General features: G+C 35.7%; 2 protein-coding genes across 6 annotated transcripts; one reads left to right on the plus strand and one right to left on the minus strand.

The window, feature by feature from the left end:
* On the plus strand, positions 3,579-10,812 carry LOC109822475 (RNA polymerase II transcription factor B subunit 5). Of its 5 annotated transcripts, XM_020388690.1 has the most exons (5): positions 3,579-3,732; positions 4,156-4,262; positions 5,641-5,682; positions 9,935-9,978; positions 10,451-10,812. In XM_020388690.1, the coding sequence occupies exons 4-5, from the start codon at positions 9,944-9,946 to the stop codon at positions 10,626-10,628; spliced, it is 213 nt and encodes a 70-aa protein (XP_020244279.1). In that variant the 5' UTR covers positions 3,579-3,732; positions 4,156-4,262; positions 5,641-5,682; positions 9,935-9,943; the 3' UTR covers positions 10,629-10,812. The 5 variants fall into 5 exon arrangements, with proteins under 5 accessions (XP_020244279.1, XP_020244293.1, XP_020244265.1 ...); XM_020388704.1 differs by lacking the exon at positions 9,935-9,978; XM_020388676.1 differs by lacking the exons at positions 4,156-4,262; positions 5,641-5,682.
* LOC109822503 (AT-hook motif nuclear-localized protein 1-like) lies at positions 11,198-19,532 on the minus strand. Its single transcript, XM_020388717.1, has 5 exons — positions 19,466-19,532; positions 18,715-18,782; positions 14,940-15,071; positions 14,411-14,572; positions 11,198-11,787 (listed from the first exon to the last, which is right to left on the minus strand). Exons 2-5 carry the CDS (start codon positions 18,775-18,777, stop codon positions 11,425-11,427), a joined length of 720 nt encoding a protein of 239 aa, XP_020244306.1. The 5' UTR covers positions 18,778-18,782; positions 19,466-19,532; the 3' UTR covers positions 11,198-11,424.

Consider the following 19,538-nt stretch of genomic DNA (forward strand, 5'->3'; position numbering starts at 1 on the left):
CAACTCATAAGTAGCCATTACAAGCTAAAAACCAACTTATGGGTCGACTCATAAAATCCATGAGTCGACTCATCATGCATGGTCGACTCAGCAGAAACAAAACACACTTTCCAGCACAGTTTGTGAGTCGACTTATGACAGGTATGAGTCGACTCAACCTGATGGGTCGACTCATGATGTTATGAGTCGACTCGTTAGAAACAAAACGTAAACTACACAACAATTTATGAGTCAACTTAACACTGTTCATGAGTCGACTCAAGACATGCACACTATCTGTTTTAAACAGAAATTTGATTTTTAAACCTCTTTTAAAAATAGCAAATAAAATCAAAAAAATGTAAAACTTTGGGAAATGATTGTAAACATGATAATAAACATGCTACAAAAACTGATTTTTAAAAAAGGACATCCCAAATAGAAAATATCATCATTTTGTAAAATAGTCCAAAACATAAAAATATAAACACATGAGTTTTGACATTTTAGGAAAATATCATCATTTTGTAAAATAGTCCAAAACATAAAAATATAAACACATGAGTTTTGACATTTTAGCTTAACCATGTTTTGAAACATTACAAAATAATTTTGTAAACTTAATAAAAGATGTATATGAATATTGTTAAGTCTAAAAACTAAGAATACAATATTTTCACCAATACAATAGAATATGAAACATATGAGTATGTATATGAATATATATTTGTTTCATATCTATGAAATTAAACCAAACCAACTTATCCACGTAAAAACAAACATGTATGAATATAAATATTGTTTGGAAAAACGTTATTTATGGCTAAAACAAAAAAATGGATAAACCAAGAAAACGCGTGTGTGTATAATATTGAGCTTGAAGTATTAAACATACATAATATAAAACCTATACTATATTACCCAAGCTATGATCTTGATCATCAATAAGCTCTACTTGGTACACTTGCGGATGAAGCTTGAACTTGAATCTTTAACTTGAATTGCAAGGCTTCACTCCACGATTTCTGCCAACCTCTATTGGATATGAACGTGAATGCTCGATTCCATCCATCCTCCAACTTGTTGTTTGTATATAATAAATAGAAAATGACAAACACAAGACAAACAACATTAGTGGTAAATTATTTGTTAAATATCATTAAAACAAAGAGGCCAACAGATACAGCATGAGACATTTCAGAAGAACTACTACTAATATTTAAAGATTGAAACAGTTCTTGAAAGACGCAGATGGTCATGATGATCAATTGGAGCTTTTGATTTGGAGGTAGATGATGAGAAGTTAGAAATAGTAGCCTGTGAGGAATCATTGGGATGGTGCTAGTACGAACGTCTAGTAGGGGTTTCTCAGCATGTTTTGAAGCACTTGCTCGACATTCTTCAATGGAATGAGTTTTTGTTTTGTAAAGGTGACACCATTTTGACTATAAACTCCATGTAATGGTTCGATGGTCAAGAAAATTGCTTGGAAGTAGCAAGAACAGAACTCTGAGATGGTTGCTGAGATAAAGAGTCTCGTCTTATCAACAAGAAGCTAGGCAACAACATTATCCAGTGCGAGACGTGGTACACAATGAACCAGCTGTCCATGAAGAGTTTCATATTCAGGATGAAGACACATGAGAAATTAAAATAGACATTGTCGATCTCGATATTAATCGAAACTTTTGACTGGTTCTAGGTCAATTATGGCAGGTTCAAGAGTTGCGGTTCAAGAGCTGCAAGCTGCTGCCACAAATCCATCATATAAGTATAAAATTCATGAACGGATCTTTCGCCTTGTTGTGCCAAAGCGACTTCCTGAAGTAGATGATGTTCATGTGCATCATCCTAATGAGTGTAGAAACCCTGGAGATGCATCCATATAGATTTAGCGGAAGTGCAATTAACCAGTTGCAGCCAAATGGTTGGTGTAACTGATTGAATGAGAAAGGTCATTGCTTTATGTTCGTCTATGGTCTAGCCTTGAAGAGCTTAATTGTATGCATCATTAGTGATGCATGTACCTTTGACAGGAGGTAAAGAAGATCCATCGACATGCCCCAAAGACCTCTACTCAATAGGTAAAACTTGAGAGTAAACACCCATACACGGTAGTTCGGTCCCTCAAGCTTGACATCAATTTGTTGATGATATGTATTTCCAGGTGTTGCAATGACAATGTTAATGCTACAATTTGAATTTGATAAGGCATTAATGCCTATATTTTATGGGCGTTAATGCCCGAATTTAAGGAGGATTAGATGCCTAAATTTGAAGGAGGCGTGAATGTCTACAAGTCTGTAAATCAGATTTGTCAAATTAAATCTAGTTGGAAGCATGTTGTAACCGCGCTAATTTCGTGATTTGTGAAATCACAAGAGAGAAAAGCGAAGCAAAACCTATGAGATTAATTAGGGGAAAATACCTTATAGGTGATTTATGAAGTCACATAAGAGGAAAGGGAAAAGAAATCCCTTATGGGGCCTGTGAGATTAATTAAGGGGGAAATCTCTTGTAGTGCGCTTGAGATTAATTGGACTAAGATCAAAAAGGCTCTGGTGCCATGTTAAACTCAGAATATTGGGAAAATATCACTCTTTCTATTAGGCTCCAAGCCAAACATATAGATGTACAAAGGACTATTTCTTCACATATAGTCGATGTGGGACTAAACTAGGATTTAATACACACTAGTATTTACATATACTTTAATAAACCCAACTTCTAATTCAACCAGTAATAACTGATGCATGATCTACTAAGATTGATTTTGACAACCGGGTTTTTTTTAATATTAAACCCTTGCTTCTATCATATATTTATATTAGACTCTCAGATCTTCATATTGGTTCAAAATGAGGATGTTATTTGAAACAACTTTATAGGTAAGTTACAAATATGGGAGTGCCATTGAAAACTACTTATACAGATTTGGGGTGACTATGAAGATTTGAAGGCCTACTATGAAAATAAGATAGAGTTTTGCGTCTAATACGAGAAAACCATGATAAAACAAAGTGAAGTTATGACACACACCAGTAAAAGTGGCGACCTACAATGATTTCTCTTTTAAACTGTAACTTCTTTGCTATTTTTTTATTAGACCCCCAAATCTTAAAATTTGTAATTTGCACCCCCAAATCATCATCTCCTTTTGAAATGAGGATGTTTTTTATCACAATCTTATGGATTGAGAAGTGCAAATTACAAATATGAAATTGACATATTGCGCAAATAGAAACTTTGAGAAGTGAAATAGAAAATGTAAACTGGCTCCACATTCGACTTTTTCTGTTTGGCAATTTGAAAGCGACTAGCAAGTAAGACGTCGGTTGGATGGAGGAAATGGTGGAAACAAAATTCTAAGAACACTTTCGAAACGTGGTTCCTATTTTTATTGGTTGGAAGTAGGGTTGTGCATGGTTCGGTCCAAATTGAAAAAACCAACCGAACCGGACAAAAATTAACGGTTCGGATCGGTTTTATTTGAAAGTCGGTTCGGGTCGGGTTGAAAATTTTTCAACCCGAACCGCCCGAACCCCGCATCACTTTAACACTATATTTTTGACCCGAAACCCATACCCGACCCGTTGATAGATAGGTTCACTTAGAATCCCTCAAATGATACCTAAACCCTAACTCCCCTCCAAGTCTCTAACTACAGCCGCCCAGCCCACTTCGGCACTTCCTCCGCCCAGCCGCAGTCCTGCTTCCCCCCAGCCGCAGCCGCAGTCCTGCTTCCCCTTGCCAGTAAATTTTTTTTTACTATTGCATCAAAATGCTGCTGATAGAGTGAAAGTTATGGATATATTAGTTACTTTTTCAATCTCAAAGAATTTGAGTGTATAATAGTAACATGATAAAATAAATATTTCGTTGAAGCCGAATTTTATATACTTGTTCAGTTTTCCGTTTTCCATCAGATCTTGTCTACAATTATCTGCTCATTGCGCTTGTTAAATAGCCTAGTTTGAGATAGGATGACATTGTTAAATTGCCTGATTTAGTAGGATGCAAACATTTTTCAGTGATATATGATATCATGAATATAACTAATTCAATTTTGAGCTGTCCATATGAAGCACTTTGTTATAAATAGCATTATTATAAATTTTAAGGTAGACCCAGAATTTTTTTTAGTGAAGTTAATTATGCTTTTTATTATGCTTGCAGTCTCACAAAGGGGCTGAACATTTTTTCCCTCTCTTTTGAAGTCAGCGTGTATCGAGGGATCGAATTTCGGTTGTTAACGGTCCCCTAGCAGCCACTCATCAGTCATCATCGAATTTCGGTTGTTCCTCTTCACGAATATCGATGTATTAGCGCGGTCGGAGGCGGTAGAGGATGCCCTGAGAGGACTTGCGTGAAATGCGTCTTGAGTTTTGAAACGGAAACCCAAAACTCAAGAAAAGTGTTTTCGGGTCTAGTTTGAGCCTAAAACAAACGGAAATTTAGAAAAGCGTTTATTTTGGGTTGGGTCAAGTTTAAGGCGAGAACAAACTCATTGGTAGCTAAACAAAATCTGATTCGTTTCTAGACAAAGCGTAAACAGTAGGGCTACTCACCGGTCCCGACTATTTTCGTGTTATACCAGACGACAGGTTTTGAACAATTTTGTTCTTTCTTTCTTTCCTGCGTTTGACTCAGCCATACCTAGTGTCCCAGCCTAGCCGCACCAAACTCAACTCTTTCTCCTAATCCAACCCGGTGATAAAATAGAGACAAATCCTTGTCCTCTCCCCACCAAAAAGAAAAAAAAGATGTGCTTGCTTTTGTTTGTGTGCCTAATAAATAGAGAGACGAGAGGATCAAACATTGACGACATTCTGCCTAAATAGTAAGACTCGGGTGATAAATAAGGAATTCATGCTTCCCTGATCTCAAAGAATATCTAGCTAGGCAGCCGGCGGGCAAAGAAAAGGACAATGGTATGATAATGGGATATGATGACAAGGAAGCGGTTGTCATTGGTCGTCAAACGCACCTAAAACTATCTAAATCTTAGATCTTGATGTTAACTTGGATCTATTACTTATAGGTTGATTGTCACATGAGTAATGGAACCGTGGTTAGGACTATAGTCCCTAGCAGTGCATGCCTCAGATTTTTTTTATATTTTTACGGTGACATTCATTTTGTTTGTTTTTTCATGATGAAAAGTAAAGGGAATAATGAAAAACTCAAAATAGTATAGAGGAAGTAAAAAAGTAATTTCTCTATTCTCTCATAAGGACGATGTGACACCCTTCACTTAACTGGGAGAATTCAGCTCTTTTCCTAAGAAGATAAACAAAATTCAAGAGGAAAAAAGAAAATGACTTGATCAGTTTCCAACTCATTTCCTAGAATTTGACCTCGAAATGAGCTATCATATTTTGGATCACTTGGACCACATTTGGGAAATTGATTTTCTAAAAGTAGCCACTTCCAAGTTACTTTGTCTAGAAACGAAATAGATTTTGTTTGGCTACCAATGAGTTTGTTCTCGTCTTAAACTTAACCCAACCCAAAATAAACACTTTTCTAAATTTCCGTTTGTTTTGGGCTCAAACTCGACCCGAAAACGCTTTTCTTGAGTTTTGGGTTTCTCAAAACTTAAGACGCATCTCACGCAAGTCCTCTCAGGGCATCTCCTACCGCCTCTGACCGCGCTAATACATCGATATTCGTGAAGAGGTACATGTTTCTCTCTTCATTGCCGTAAGCTCTCACTCTCATATTTTTCTCTTCCCTTCCCCTTCCCCTTCAATTTTCACGAGTTTATTCTCAAAATTCCCTAATCTGTAGTATTTGTAGTTAGATTTGTCCCCCCCCCTCCAAATTGTGTCAATTTCACTTTGCCCTAATTTTTATTTTGCCCTAATTTTGTCCTAAACCTGACAAATTATATTGTGTAATAATGACTACTATGCTTGATCCCCCTTCCTAATTTTCTCTAATTTGTCTAATTATGGAGGAGGAAGAGTGTTCATATGTTTCAAGAGCATACATCCTTTTATATTTTTCATGATTAAAAGGGCAATATTTGTATAAGCTAAGCATATATGAGATTGATATATGGAAAAGATTAAAAAATCAACATACATTATTGCAATTAATTTTATTATAAATTTATATACTAATTACTATTTGATAATTGAACTAAAACTACAAAATTCATTCTAATTTAAACATGAGTTTACAGAATAACATATACTTACCTATTAATTTGATTTTCTTCCCCCCCCCCTCAATTTTTCTAGTGGTGGAGAAATCAAAAATTTTTATTGGAATTTGTGAGATTTTTTATCACTATTATTTCATTTTCTCCTAATTCTCTTCTGTCTTCTTAAGTTTCTCCTTCCAATTTTTATGGTTTCAGATCTCTTAGAACACCTTTATGCGTATGACATGTTTGTAGAAATGTTACATCCCTTCTTTGAAGATTTCAAAGCTAATTGTTAGCAATAACAACCTATGCATTATTTTTTACTCTATATTGGGAAATTAGATTTAATATCCACGAAATGGGCATGTACCCATTGGTTTTTCTTTCTTTTCTTCTTCCCCCTCTTTTGTGAAAAACAGATGAAAAGAGAGTGGGGATGGCTAAAAAAGGTGCTGAATCCTTTTATTGTTGTAGGATGTCGAAATTGAGAGGAAAAACATTGAAAACTAGTCACAGGGTGTGAGCTGTGGCGGAGCCACATGAGACTTGTCCTGGGTAGCTGCCCAGGGCAAGATTTTGGGAAATATATATATAGAGAGAAGAAGATGAAAATATAAGGGGACATTGAGCTTGATGCATTCACTTACAACATGACGCTCTATGCAAACAAGGACCGATGGATAATGCAACCTAAGATTTACTTTTTGCAATACTTATACTTGCATTATCTTTGGTCATTCTATTCGAGGACAATGGAAAGAAGCTATGAGCACTACAACAAAATGCACTCCGCTCAAAGTTAGGTTTTGTACCGACTCTGACGACGGAGGAGCTGGAGGACGAGGCGTCTCCTTCGTCGATGTTTGCGTCTTGGGATTCATCGCTAGCCTGGATTATTTTTTCGCCCAGGGCAAAAAAAATTCATGGCTACGCCACTGGGTGTGAGTCGACATTTTCAACTTATTTGTGGACATGAGATTATAGAGAGTGACTGTTAAACTCAGATTGCTAATTATAGAGTGTGGCGAAGTTTTCATCGTGTCATGAGATTAGAATGATGTGGTTGGAAGAGGGAGTGGACAATATTGAATACATATACATATATATACATATATATATATGAGAAAAATGGAGAAACTTGGCCCATTAGGCTATTCGAACTGATGATTGTCACTGTCCATCGTGATTTGCACTCATCATGATCTATATGTTAAAAATTACATTGGTTAAAACTTTTAATAATGGTTTTAGCTATATATGGATGGGATGGATGTTAAGTTGCCTGAAAAATTAACATATTAAATTAGTTTGATTCATATTCTAGAAGACTTAAAATTATGTGAAAATTTTATGATATATATTTAATGACGTGTTGAACAAGATGTATAGTGTCAATTATAAATTTGATGAGTCGATTAGTCTAGCTCACAATAAGATTTGAGCTCACCATATCACAATATCATTATATATATATATATATATATAAAGGGTTATACAATAGCTAGGGAGAAGAGTTTAACTCGAGTGAAAATCAAGGTCCGTCGCAAAGTTAATTTGTGATAATCCAAGTGGAACAATATTTTTTGTCAAGGGATGCTTTCAAAATATTGAATAATGCCATTTGAATTGCTTTATTCTATGGTAGACAAAACATGAAAGGAGAATTTAGTTCAAGCTGTTATGTATAGCAATTCACTTTATGTTGCCTTAGGTCAAGGTTTTAAAATATCGGATATCGGATGAATATTGGATGATCAAAGTCCATAACGGATCACAGATATTGGGGAAATATTAGGGGCATGTGGTAAATATCAGAGTATCATATTGGATAATGTGCATGTATAGTAGTGTCCCCAAAATTAAAATATAATCTAAACATACATAATGACATCTAAGAATACCAAAATGTAAATAATATTTGTATAGAGCCTCCTAGAAGAGAAAAAAAAAAGATGATTTTAGGGGTCCATGCATTACCTAAGAATTGCTGAAGAAGAATATGTCAAAGAGGATACCTGAAGGGTTTAGGGTTTTGTTTAAAGCCGAAATCCAATAACATCCACCTTTAGAAAATTGTTCAGTTCAGGTATAAGTTATGGTATCCTCCTAATTAAGCTGATGCAAAAGTTATCAGCTGTGACAGGAGGGATCACTGTAGTGTATATCCTAGAGCAAACATTTTTACCCCTCCACCTATTTTTTTATTATTTTAGACACAGATGATTGGGCATTATTTAGTATTGTGCATTTCATCCATTTTAGTAATCAGAGTTGGTTCTATACTTCTATATATACCTGATTTCTGATTATTTTAGACAGATGATTGGGTATTATTTAGTATTGTGCATTTCATCCATTTTAGTAACCAGAGTTGGTTCTATACTTCTCTCTCTCTCTCTCTCTCTATATATATATATATATATATATATATATATATATATATATATAATATTATAGAGAGAGAGAAGAGAGAGAGAGAGAGAGAGAGAGAAGGAGGGAGATATAAGGGTATCCTTATCATAGGAGGGGATTTCTCCTTGACGCTCTCTAAAATCACATGATTGAGCGACATTGTGGATGATCCGCTCCGGATACTTGATCTACATTATTCTAAACACCTACCACCATGTTTGGGTGAATCCGTCGTCGTGTCGCCTCCATCAAGCCATGTGAAAAGTTCTATTCATCAAAACCGTTAAAATTGATAGCGAGTGGATGAAGGGTCAAACGACGACGGGTTCACCCCAAACTTGTGTGTTGGGGTTTAGAATATGTAGATCAAGTTCAACGGAGGGGATCATCGCACAATGCGCTCAATCGAGGCGTTAAGGAGAAATCCCCTCTATGACAAGGATACACATTAATCTCATATATATATATATATATATATATATATATATATATATATATATATATAATATATATATTGAGATTAATGGGTATCCTTGTCATAGGAGGAGATTTCCGCTCCTTGTCGCTATGTGGCACAATCTTCACCATCCTCATGAAGTAGGCACAAATCCCACTACTCATACTCTCTTTCCTACTTTATGAGGATGCGGAGATTGTGCCACATAGGCGTCAAGGAGGAAATCCCCTCCTATGACAAGGATACCCATTAATCTCTCTCTCTCTCTCTCTCTATATATAATATATATATATATATATATATATATATATATATATATATATATATAGAGAGAGAGAGAGAGAGAGAGAGAGAGAGATGGGTGTGCTTGGTAGTGAGGTGGCATAATCCCCTCAACTCATTCAAATGGTTGCATATCCTCATACACTCCTCAACCCATGTGAATGTGGACACATTTGAATGAGTAGAGGGGATTGTGCTACCTCACTATTAAGCACAAAAATTTGTGTTTGGTACCAAGCATTCTCATATTTCCATAATATATAATATATAATATAATATATATATATATATATATATATATATATATATATATAATATATATATATATATATATATATATTTAAGTTTTTTCAAAGAAGTTAAGTATCATCGATTAATCTGATTATCTATATTCTTTTTAAGCCTGCTTTTGATGTAGCCCCTGTAATTCTTAATGTCTTTATGAGCTATTTGGATGTTTAAATCCTTCTCTGCTTGGGGTCCTTTCAAGTAGAGAAACACTTCTAGTATGTAGCAGTAACGAAGACAGAAAAATACTTCAGTTTTACTTATGGTTTATAGTTAGTTGAAACTTAAATTTCAATGCATTTCTCCTCATTTTTGCTTCACTTAACATCTAGTTGATATTCTGACCTTCACCTGTCTTCGTACAGGATCACAAGATGGTTAATGCAATTAAAGGCCTTTTCATTTCCTGGTTAGTCCCAAAACATAATTAACTTTGTTGCTATGGTTTCTCTTAACACTAGATTTCACAAAGCTCCCCTGAACTTTTGGTTGTTTTGCACACAAAGCTCCCCTGAACTTTTGGTTGTTTTGCACAAAACTCCCCCAAAACGATATACAATTTAGGGAGAACCACCATTGGCTTTTCAAGTTATTCAGAAAACAAAAACAAAAACAAAAAAACAAAACAAGAAAACTCAAACTGTTTGAAATTGTCATAAACAGCATTAAACCAAAAAAAACTCAAAAATATTTGGAATTGTCATAAACGGCATTAAATAGGTGTAAAAGGTCTAAACTATCCCTATAACCCTCCATCTACCCTAAGCCAAATAGAGTGTAGTAGAGGAAATGTATATATTTCTCGAATAATCTATATATAAAGCTTATTTCCCAATTATTTACCATCTCGTCTATTCACTCTTGTCGTGATTGCTTTGCAGTGATGTCCCTATGGCCCAGTTGATTATCAATATGAATTCTTCTCTTCCTGCTTCTCAGAAGTTCATTGTTCACATGCTCGACAGCACCCACATGTTCGTTCAACCTCATGTTGCAGAGATGATCCAAACCAAGATTGCCGAGTATAGGGATCAGAACACTTACGAAAAGCCAGCATGATAGCTTTAGCTATCCTTTGAAGTACTTTGCTGTGATAAACTTAGATTATGAAATTGATGGATTTTGTAAGTTTCTCAACATAAAGTTGATGTATTGGATCAAACACTTCTGTTTCTTTTGAACGTAACAAGTTGGGTATGTGCCAAAGATATATCTAAAGGTTCTTACTGTGTTTTTGTCACAATCTCAGCAGCAAAAGAAATGGATATGCAATGTTTATTATTTCACTATCTGGTGCAGCTTGGAAGAGATTTGGAGAAAACTAACTGAAAAATCAAAAGAAATTAGCACCATTTCATTCAACTAACTGAAGATTTAGAGAAAACTAACTGAAAAATCAAAAAAAAAAAATTAGCGCCATTTCATGCAACTAACAACAAATTCCAGTTTCTGACAGCCTTCTCTTTGCTCTCAGCACAGCTCTCAGCACAAATCACGCAAGAAAATTAATAACTGGCCATGTGTGACGCGCATCATATGCTGGCTCTTCTTTCATCTACATTGCACATATTGCACAAAGAAAACCCATCACTAACAACTCCAAGAAAAACAACTCAGTGAAAGCTCACTGATTTAAAGTTCATCCAAAGAGCTCATAATTGAGTTCGAGCACCATCTAAAAAAATCAGGTGTTACAAATACAAATAGCAACAACAATTAACAGAAAACTCTCCAAAGTCAATAAAGTTACAGTTCTAGAATCCTAACACAAGTTCCATCAAGAAAATGTCTAAATTTCACAACAAAAGTTACAAGAAGCTAGTTAGAAATGCAAGCAAACAAAATTCCATCTCTTTTAACCCCCAGGCAAGGATATGTTAATATCAGTATTAGAGCTCCTCTGTTCAGGTACGGAGTGTAGAGGAGCAGCAGACCAGTTATCTCCCTTGAAAGTTGAAGAAATGTTCGGTCTTGGAGTTGAACTCTGCTGCCCATGAACACTATAAGTAGCTTCCTCCATCTCGGTGCTGGGTATAGGGATTGCACCTGCAGGCACTGAGATTGATGTGAATGATGTCTCGTATCTTGGCTTCTTAGTCTTTTGCCCATAACCGCTACTGTTGTATGTCTCTTCCATCTCTGTGCTGAATGTCTCATATCTTGCTTTTTTTGACTTCTGTTCAATCTGGTAACTTGGCAGAAAGCTACCAACCACGACCTACAGTAGAATAAAAGAGTGAAGACTTGTGGTTTGGCATTTAAATTTGGGTAAAGTAGTGTTGTCAATGGGTGAGGCGCAATGCGGAGCGCAAAGCATCTTTTACGAGCACATGCGCAAGGCGCAACGCGATGCGCGTTCCCGAGTGATGCAAGGTGCACACCGCACACATAATTTCTCAATATATAGAATCAAGCGCGAAAATACATGTTTTTAGAATTTACATAAAAATATGTCAGGATAAATAATATATTTCTACAAAATCATAATATAATGCCTTAATTTCTAATGCTAACACCCAACATAGTAGCAAAATTCATAAATACAAAATCATAATATAATGCCTTAATTTCTAATGCTAACACCCAACATAGTAGCAAAATTCATAAATTTTCAAATCAAACACCCAACATAGTAGCAAAATTCATAAATTTTCAAATCAAATGTTAAATCAAGACTAACATCCAAGCAAATGATTAGTAATGGTCCTCAATTGAAGGCTACTAAAAAGGCCTAATGGATTTATTTTGCTTTTTTGGGATATGGATTATCAAGTAAAAAGACTCGTCTGAAATGTTAACAAACAAAACTATATGAGAATATATACTACATGCACCCTGCACAAAGTAAGGATGTACGCGAGGCGCAAAAAGCGCTGCTGCATCAGATGTGGGGCGCTTCGCCACCGCCCCACATTGCAAGACGTATAAGGTGCAATGAGGCGCGAGCCTTTTAAAACACTGGGGTAAATTACACAAAACTCCCTTCGTCTATGCCCTGGATTTGAAGAAGCCACTTTATCTATGATCATTAATGGAACTGTTACTTTTGTAATGAAGTTATGAATGGGCAGAGTCTGCAGGCATGATTCTACATGAATAATAAAACGTTCAGATTCTTTTGTATCCAAGAACCAATTTTTCTCTTTCTTTCTTTCAACTCCCTAAATATGTCAATTCTGAAGTGCAGACTTGTTTCGAAACTTCAATACACAATTAATGGTTTCATTAAAAGTCAAAGATGAGAGCCTCTTTTGTTAAACTTCTCAGATAAGGAGGTTTCTTGAAAAATAGGGTAAACATGAAGGGTGGTTCTTGCAATGTATCCTTAAATTTGTTACGACGTCGCTGGTTTGTTGAATTGTTTAATAAAATTCTTGAGGTTCCTTGCGTAAAAAATTTGATGAAAGAAATCGAGCCTTATCTCATTGACAGGATGGCTTCACAGGAGATGCTTTAGTTACATGATGACTCATACAAGGGGACACTCTAACGTGCTTTACGTGCCTCATACAACCACCACAATTTAAACAAGTGAACTCCCACTTAGGAGAGGAGTTTTTGCTACGGGAGCTTTATTTTGGTAAATTTAACCTTTTAAAAATGGATTTTTTTTTAATGGAAGGTGAACACGACCCATACCTGAATATCAAAATAGCTTAAAGACTTAAAATTGACCGTGACTGTGATTCTACTTCTTGGCTATCCATATCATTGCTCTCTGGCAAAATTGACCGTGACTATGATTCTACTTCTTGGCTATCCATATCATTGCTCTCCGGCCCCACCCCCTAACCTTTTCTTTCTCCCAGAGAAAGAGGAGTTACTGCCATTGTGATTTGTTTTTCCTTCTACCGCTGACCTAAGCACCTTTTGTGTATTCTAATTTTGGTGAACAGATTGTGTAGGCTAACCGCTAACAAGCATTATGTTATTGTAGAATAGCTAAAGTTTCTTATTAAAAAAACGATGATACTAAACTAGTTTTAACTTTAAAAAAAATATAATTTGCAAAAGCAAATAAATATTACTCTAACATAAAATATGAAAAACTTAGTTTTGAAAAGATTAAGAACTACATAAGTATTTACTCTTCAACAAAATTCACCTTTCGTGAAAGGGTTTTTATTGTAAAACAATTTAAGTGAGATTGCTAAAAACTACATTTCTTTAAAATATTCATCAGAAAACGGATCATTACTTACCCTTTTTTTGACTATTTAACTCTAATAAAGTATTACGGTTAGTTATACAAATATAACTTTTTTCTTCTTCTATACTCTCATCCTCAAACCTCTTAACAACCCAACACCTGAATCCCATCCTATGCAATGACAGCAGCACCATGCATGAATTCTTCCTGCTCCTACGTCCTCATTCAAATCCACTAGGAAATCAATCCCATGGTAGACTACTAGGGTCCGTCTCAGGGATATTGGTCGCAAATGAACTCCATGTAGGAAAGAGAGCTCTTGTCAATGATTTTGGCTTACCAAGAGAACATGGGTTCTTGGTTTGCGGTAACATTGCAACGAGAAGATGGAGTAGGGACATGATGATAGAGGGGAAGGATGCCAAATGAGATGGGAGGAAGTTGGCATGGAGAAAATGAGACGAAAGAAGATTTACTTTTTGCAACCAAAAAAATGTCCCTCTTTACTTTGTTTGTAGTGAACGGTAAAATTAACGCAGAAAAAAATCCCTCCCAGGGCAAAAGTTGTCATTTTAAAGTTTTGTTAGTGGTCATATGGTAATTACCTATAAATGGTAAAATTCATGTACAGTTACATGTATAAAGTAAATAATGATAATTTATTGAAAATTCCTAAACTTCATAATAGCACCTGCACAGGACTTGCAGCAACTAAAAGACCAGCAACCCCTCCCCCAACAACCCGACCATCCGGGCTTGCCAAAGAGACACTCATTCCACCTGATCTGCTCCTTGTTCCTCCATTTTCAGTTGGCATGAATGATCCCGATAATGAGAGTAATTCGAAACGCCCCTGCAGATAAAGCAAGTCATCTATAGTTTAGAAGTAAGAACACCGAAAACAGGAGGTACACAGGCTGAAAACATTTATCTTACATATTATTTTCCTTTTATTACCTAACATCCAATGTGCAAAGCAAAAAGGCTATAATCATTGTCAAATTTTAATAATTATTTTGAGAGTTGAATTGAAGTGGGCAGATGACAACATGCTAATTGAAACCATACCAAAAAAGTCGGTTCAATAAAAAAAACCTTCTAAATATCATAATCAGCTAATTCTCATTGAATAGAGGGAAAAAAAACTCGTACAGCAGAAACACCAGTTGCTGAAGACTTAAGAATAATGAAACTAGAGAGCAAAGGATGCATTTACAAACCTCATAAGTTAATGTACCGCCAGACGAATCAGGTTGACGGAGCGTAACATTTGAAATGACGCCATTAGCAGATAAAATGCATATAGCTTGAGGTCCTCGCTGAGAAAAGGAAATGATCTTCATTGTAACATCCTAAGAGCCAGTAGATGTCTGTGTTAGAAACAATACCCAAAAACAGAGTGAAACATACACAAAAACTTGTCAATGAAAAGGTTATGAATCCTGGGTTTTTTGTAATGATCTAGTATCAATGTTACATTAAACGTTGGGCGCTTCTAGGCGTCGGACTTGGCGCCCAACGCTTAGTCGTCTAGGCGGGCGCTTAAGCGGTTTCTGGGTATTTTTTTATTTTTTTATTTTTTTAATTGTGATACTTGAAGATAAATATATATACTCAATCAAAAATGCATAAATACTAAAATACCAATACTATTAATTAAATTGCTTGGTTTATCACTTACAATAGCTCTTTATATGTTTATATTTCTCAACTCAAATTATAAGTTCATCTCAACTCAAATTACAATATGTATTAAATTCATATAAATTTTCAAAAAAAGATAGCAATTTTAGTTCTACAATAAATCATGCATACTTAGATACTAAATAGCCAAAATAATAATTAACAAGGCTAGAGCCTAAGATATTTTCTTTTTTATTTTTAATTATAATAATTGATAGTGAATGTCAATGTTACAGAAAGCTTAGATGTCGGACTGGTGTCTAGACGGATTTCTTTCTTCATTTAAGTGGTGGTCGATGAGGTTTTGTTGAAGGTTGGAGGAGGTAGTGGAGGTGTTCATATTTGGAGGTTAATGGGATTTGGAGGACGTGCAAGCTACAACACATAAAATCACAACCAAGACCTACAGGGTGCAATCCACGTAAGCAGACAATGCTCCCCTAAACGCTCGTAAAATCTAGGTGGGCAGCCTAAATACCGCCTAGACGCTAGGCGCTAGTTAGGCGGCCTAAGTACCGCCTAGGCCTAGGCGAACGCCTAAGCGGACTAGGCGGAGGTTTTTTAAAACAGTGTCTAGTATAAAAGGGAGGTTAGTTTTAGAAACCTAACTAGGATTATAAGTCAATGAGTAAAACCCAGTTATCAACAGTCAACAGCCTCTTCTCATTAAAATAAACTTGTTACTAGAAATTGACCATGTGATCTGATGTATGCATAAGACAAATGGAAGTACTAGATTGTTCTTGGTGCCAGGTACTTATTTTTGTTTGGAGCAACATTAGATTGGTTTGTATATTTCTTTATAGTTGATTAAGGCATCTCCTAACCTGCAATATTCCAACAAGTTACATCTGTCACCTCTTTAGTTTAAAAATTATTTGTGTGGCTGTCAAGAGACAAAATTTTTAATAATTTCCTAGGAGCATTCAGACTCATGCTTTTGTCCAAGTCCAAAATACCAGAGCATTTCGGTCCAAAACTCTAACCAGCATAAAAATTGAATTCTAAATAACAGCCCTCCATTGTGTTAATTAAATGCATAAAGCACGGCTAAACCAATAGCAAATAACTGGATGACATAAACCCTCAAATATACATTAGAACCTTCTCTTTGAAAAAAAAACCTGACCGCTGTTATAAGCACAAAAATAGATAAAAAGAAAAAACATCAGAGAATTCAAAATTTTCAAAACAAGGGCCTTATGGAATTTGCCTAAATGCAGAACCCAAAAAATTAAATCATCAACAATAGTTCAAAAAATTAAATTTCTAAAGGGGCTACTGCAGCCTGACTCACTGATAAAGCTGGAAGAGTCATATTCAAACTAGGCTACAAAACTTTGTTTCCAAATATTAGAAGAGGAGATGACCTTGATGAGAGCTAACAGTGAAATAGAGAGAGAGAGAGAGAGAGAGAGAGAGAGTTGAGCAAGGCCAATAATATAGCAGCCTTGCTTAACCCTCAATACACCTTTCACTCCAAACATTGTCTGCCAAAGACAATTTTTTTTTCTCCCTTACCTCGCCTTCCCTTCCCTCAACCCCTATCAAACCAAACCAAGGATTTCTACTGGTAGAAAACAAAATAAATGCAATTAATGCAATCGAGAATGGAAATTGATCAACCAGATTGTACTAGATGAAAGCATGATAAGCTGGGGGACTTGTGTTGATTCACAATGTTTTAGAAAGCACTAGGTATTTTTAGGCACCAGACCTAGCGCCTAGGTGCCTAGGCGGACGCTTAAGCGGCACATAAACATTTTTAACATCGAGAGAGGAGGTATCGTTTTTGAAGTTTTAAATCATATCCTCACTATTTTACTTGAGATGGACATAGAGATTTGATCTCTGGTACACTTTAACCTGGTTAACTCTCTTCAATTATTACTATGATTAAGCGAACAATATCTCTTTTTAACACTATATAGTCCATGTAAGCAGCCCATTCTCCCCTAAGCGCTCCCAAGACTTAGACGACCGACACAGGTACTGCTTAGGTTTAAGCGGTTGCCCAGACCGCTTTTTAAAACAATGTCGATTCACATGTTGATAGGCCAAGGTAATGTATTTGTAGTTTTACATGAAATGGATCCATGACAAGTTCATTTCTGAAGATACTTGAAGTTGAAGGGGAATGAACATGTATGAATTCTATTATCACCTTCACACAAATGCACGGAAAAAAAAGGTTGAGTTAGAGCAAAAACCTAAGGTTGTTAGCTAAAAAAACAGTCTAATGTGGGCAGGCATGCTTTAACTCGAGAGACCACATTTCAAATTTAAACAAACCTATAACTAAAGAAAACTATTAAGGAGAGATCCACACAGGCCACTTAGCTTGAAACCATCAGAATCATTTCCTTAAATGGCCACACAAACATGAATTAACATCTTGAAAAGGCAGTTTCCTTGTTTTATCTTATCCGAAAAAATAAAATCATGTATCATCTGATCTCCACGAGAGAATCTGATTTCCTTCTGCTTCAAGTTAAAATAAACCACTCTAGGTTAATGGAATAATTACATGACACGACCAACTAATGTACCTACAAATGCTAGGGTATCTCATAAAACTTATGTTGATACGCCAAGGTAATGTATTTGTAGTTTTACATGAAATGGATCCATGACAAGTTCATCTTTGAAGATACTTGACGTTGAAGGGGAATGAACATGTATGAATTCTATTATCACCTTCACACAAACACACGGAAAAAAAAGTTTGAGTTAGAGCAAAAACCTAAGGTTGTTAGCTAAAAAAACAGTCTAATGTGGGCAGGCATGCTTTAACTCGAGAGACCACATTTCAAAAATTTAAACAAACCTATAACTAAAGAAAACTATTAAGGAGAGATCCACACAGGCCACTTAGCTTGAAACCATCACAATCATTTCCTTAAATGGCCACACAAACATGAAGTAACATCTTGAAAAGGCAGTTTCCTTGTTTTATCTTATCCAAAAATAAAATAAAATCATGTATCGTCTGATCTCCACGAGAGAATCTGATTTCCTTCTGCTTCAAGTTAAAATAAACCACTCTAGGTTAATGGAATAATTACATGACACGACCAACTAATGTAACTACAAATGCAAAGTGATTTGTCATTAAAATGATACCTAAATTACTTTCTGATACAGAGTATGCAGAAGAAGTGCACTGTCATTTCCCACAAATACTGATTCCAAATGTCATTCTAATTCATACATGGAAAAAGGCAAATAACAGAAAGTAACATATAGAGTTAACATCTAACATAAAGTATGGAAGATACAAATGAAAATGCAATTAAGTTTTGCAAGCCATACCTCACCAGCTGCAACAGTGATGATATGAGGCGTGAAATTGGCGCCAGAAGCACAAGCAACCATTTCGCCTGCAATAATACCAGCAATCATTAGCAAACATGTTATGAAGTATGAACTCACTTTATAATGGGAAAAGTAATTGATAGAACAAGACTCCAAAGACCGAATCCCGGTCATATTCTCTAATTAAACATTAGATTAGATGTGAAAGTGAAAATTATACACTGCGAGCAAAGATTCAGTTGGACCCTACAAGATACAAGATCTAACGAAGGCATTTAAAATTTCACATCATTGAAGTCACATCATCGATAAAAAGATCAGAACAAAAAGCGACGTCAACTCCACAACTGAAGACTATTTAGTACAGTTGAAGACGAGCAACTTATCCAACTAAGTCAGGTTCAGATATCCTTGAAGAATGAGTTCATTATCCACTTCAGCTATAATAACAACATTACTACGAGTGTTGCCCAAAAAAAGTGACTCAACAAGATTCGAATTCCCAAATCCACAGCTAACCCCACCAAATATTGCCTTTCTTGACAAGAACAACCCTCGTTTCATCAGAGATCTGATGAGTGAGAACCCTACTGTCACTCAGTGGTCCCATAACTCAACAAAATTCCAACAACCAGCACCTATATCCAAAACCCTAACAAGACCTGAAAGCTACTGATCAAATCCAAACTCTTAACAAATTTAATGCAAAAAGATAGAACCTTAGGGGCTTATTAGCAAAAGAAACTACCTAAGCCCTCGAGCTCAAACTTTGGCTGCTGCTGATAGCTGCTCACGGGACCACCTGGCCGCCCTCTACCCCG

Source organism: Asparagus officinalis, chromosome 1 (assembly GCF_001876935.1).
Source record: "Asparagus officinalis chromosome 1, Aspof.V1, whole genome shotgun sequence".
Lineage (NCBI taxonomy): Eukaryota > Viridiplantae > Streptophyta > Magnoliopsida > Asparagales > Asparagaceae > Asparagus > Asparagus officinalis.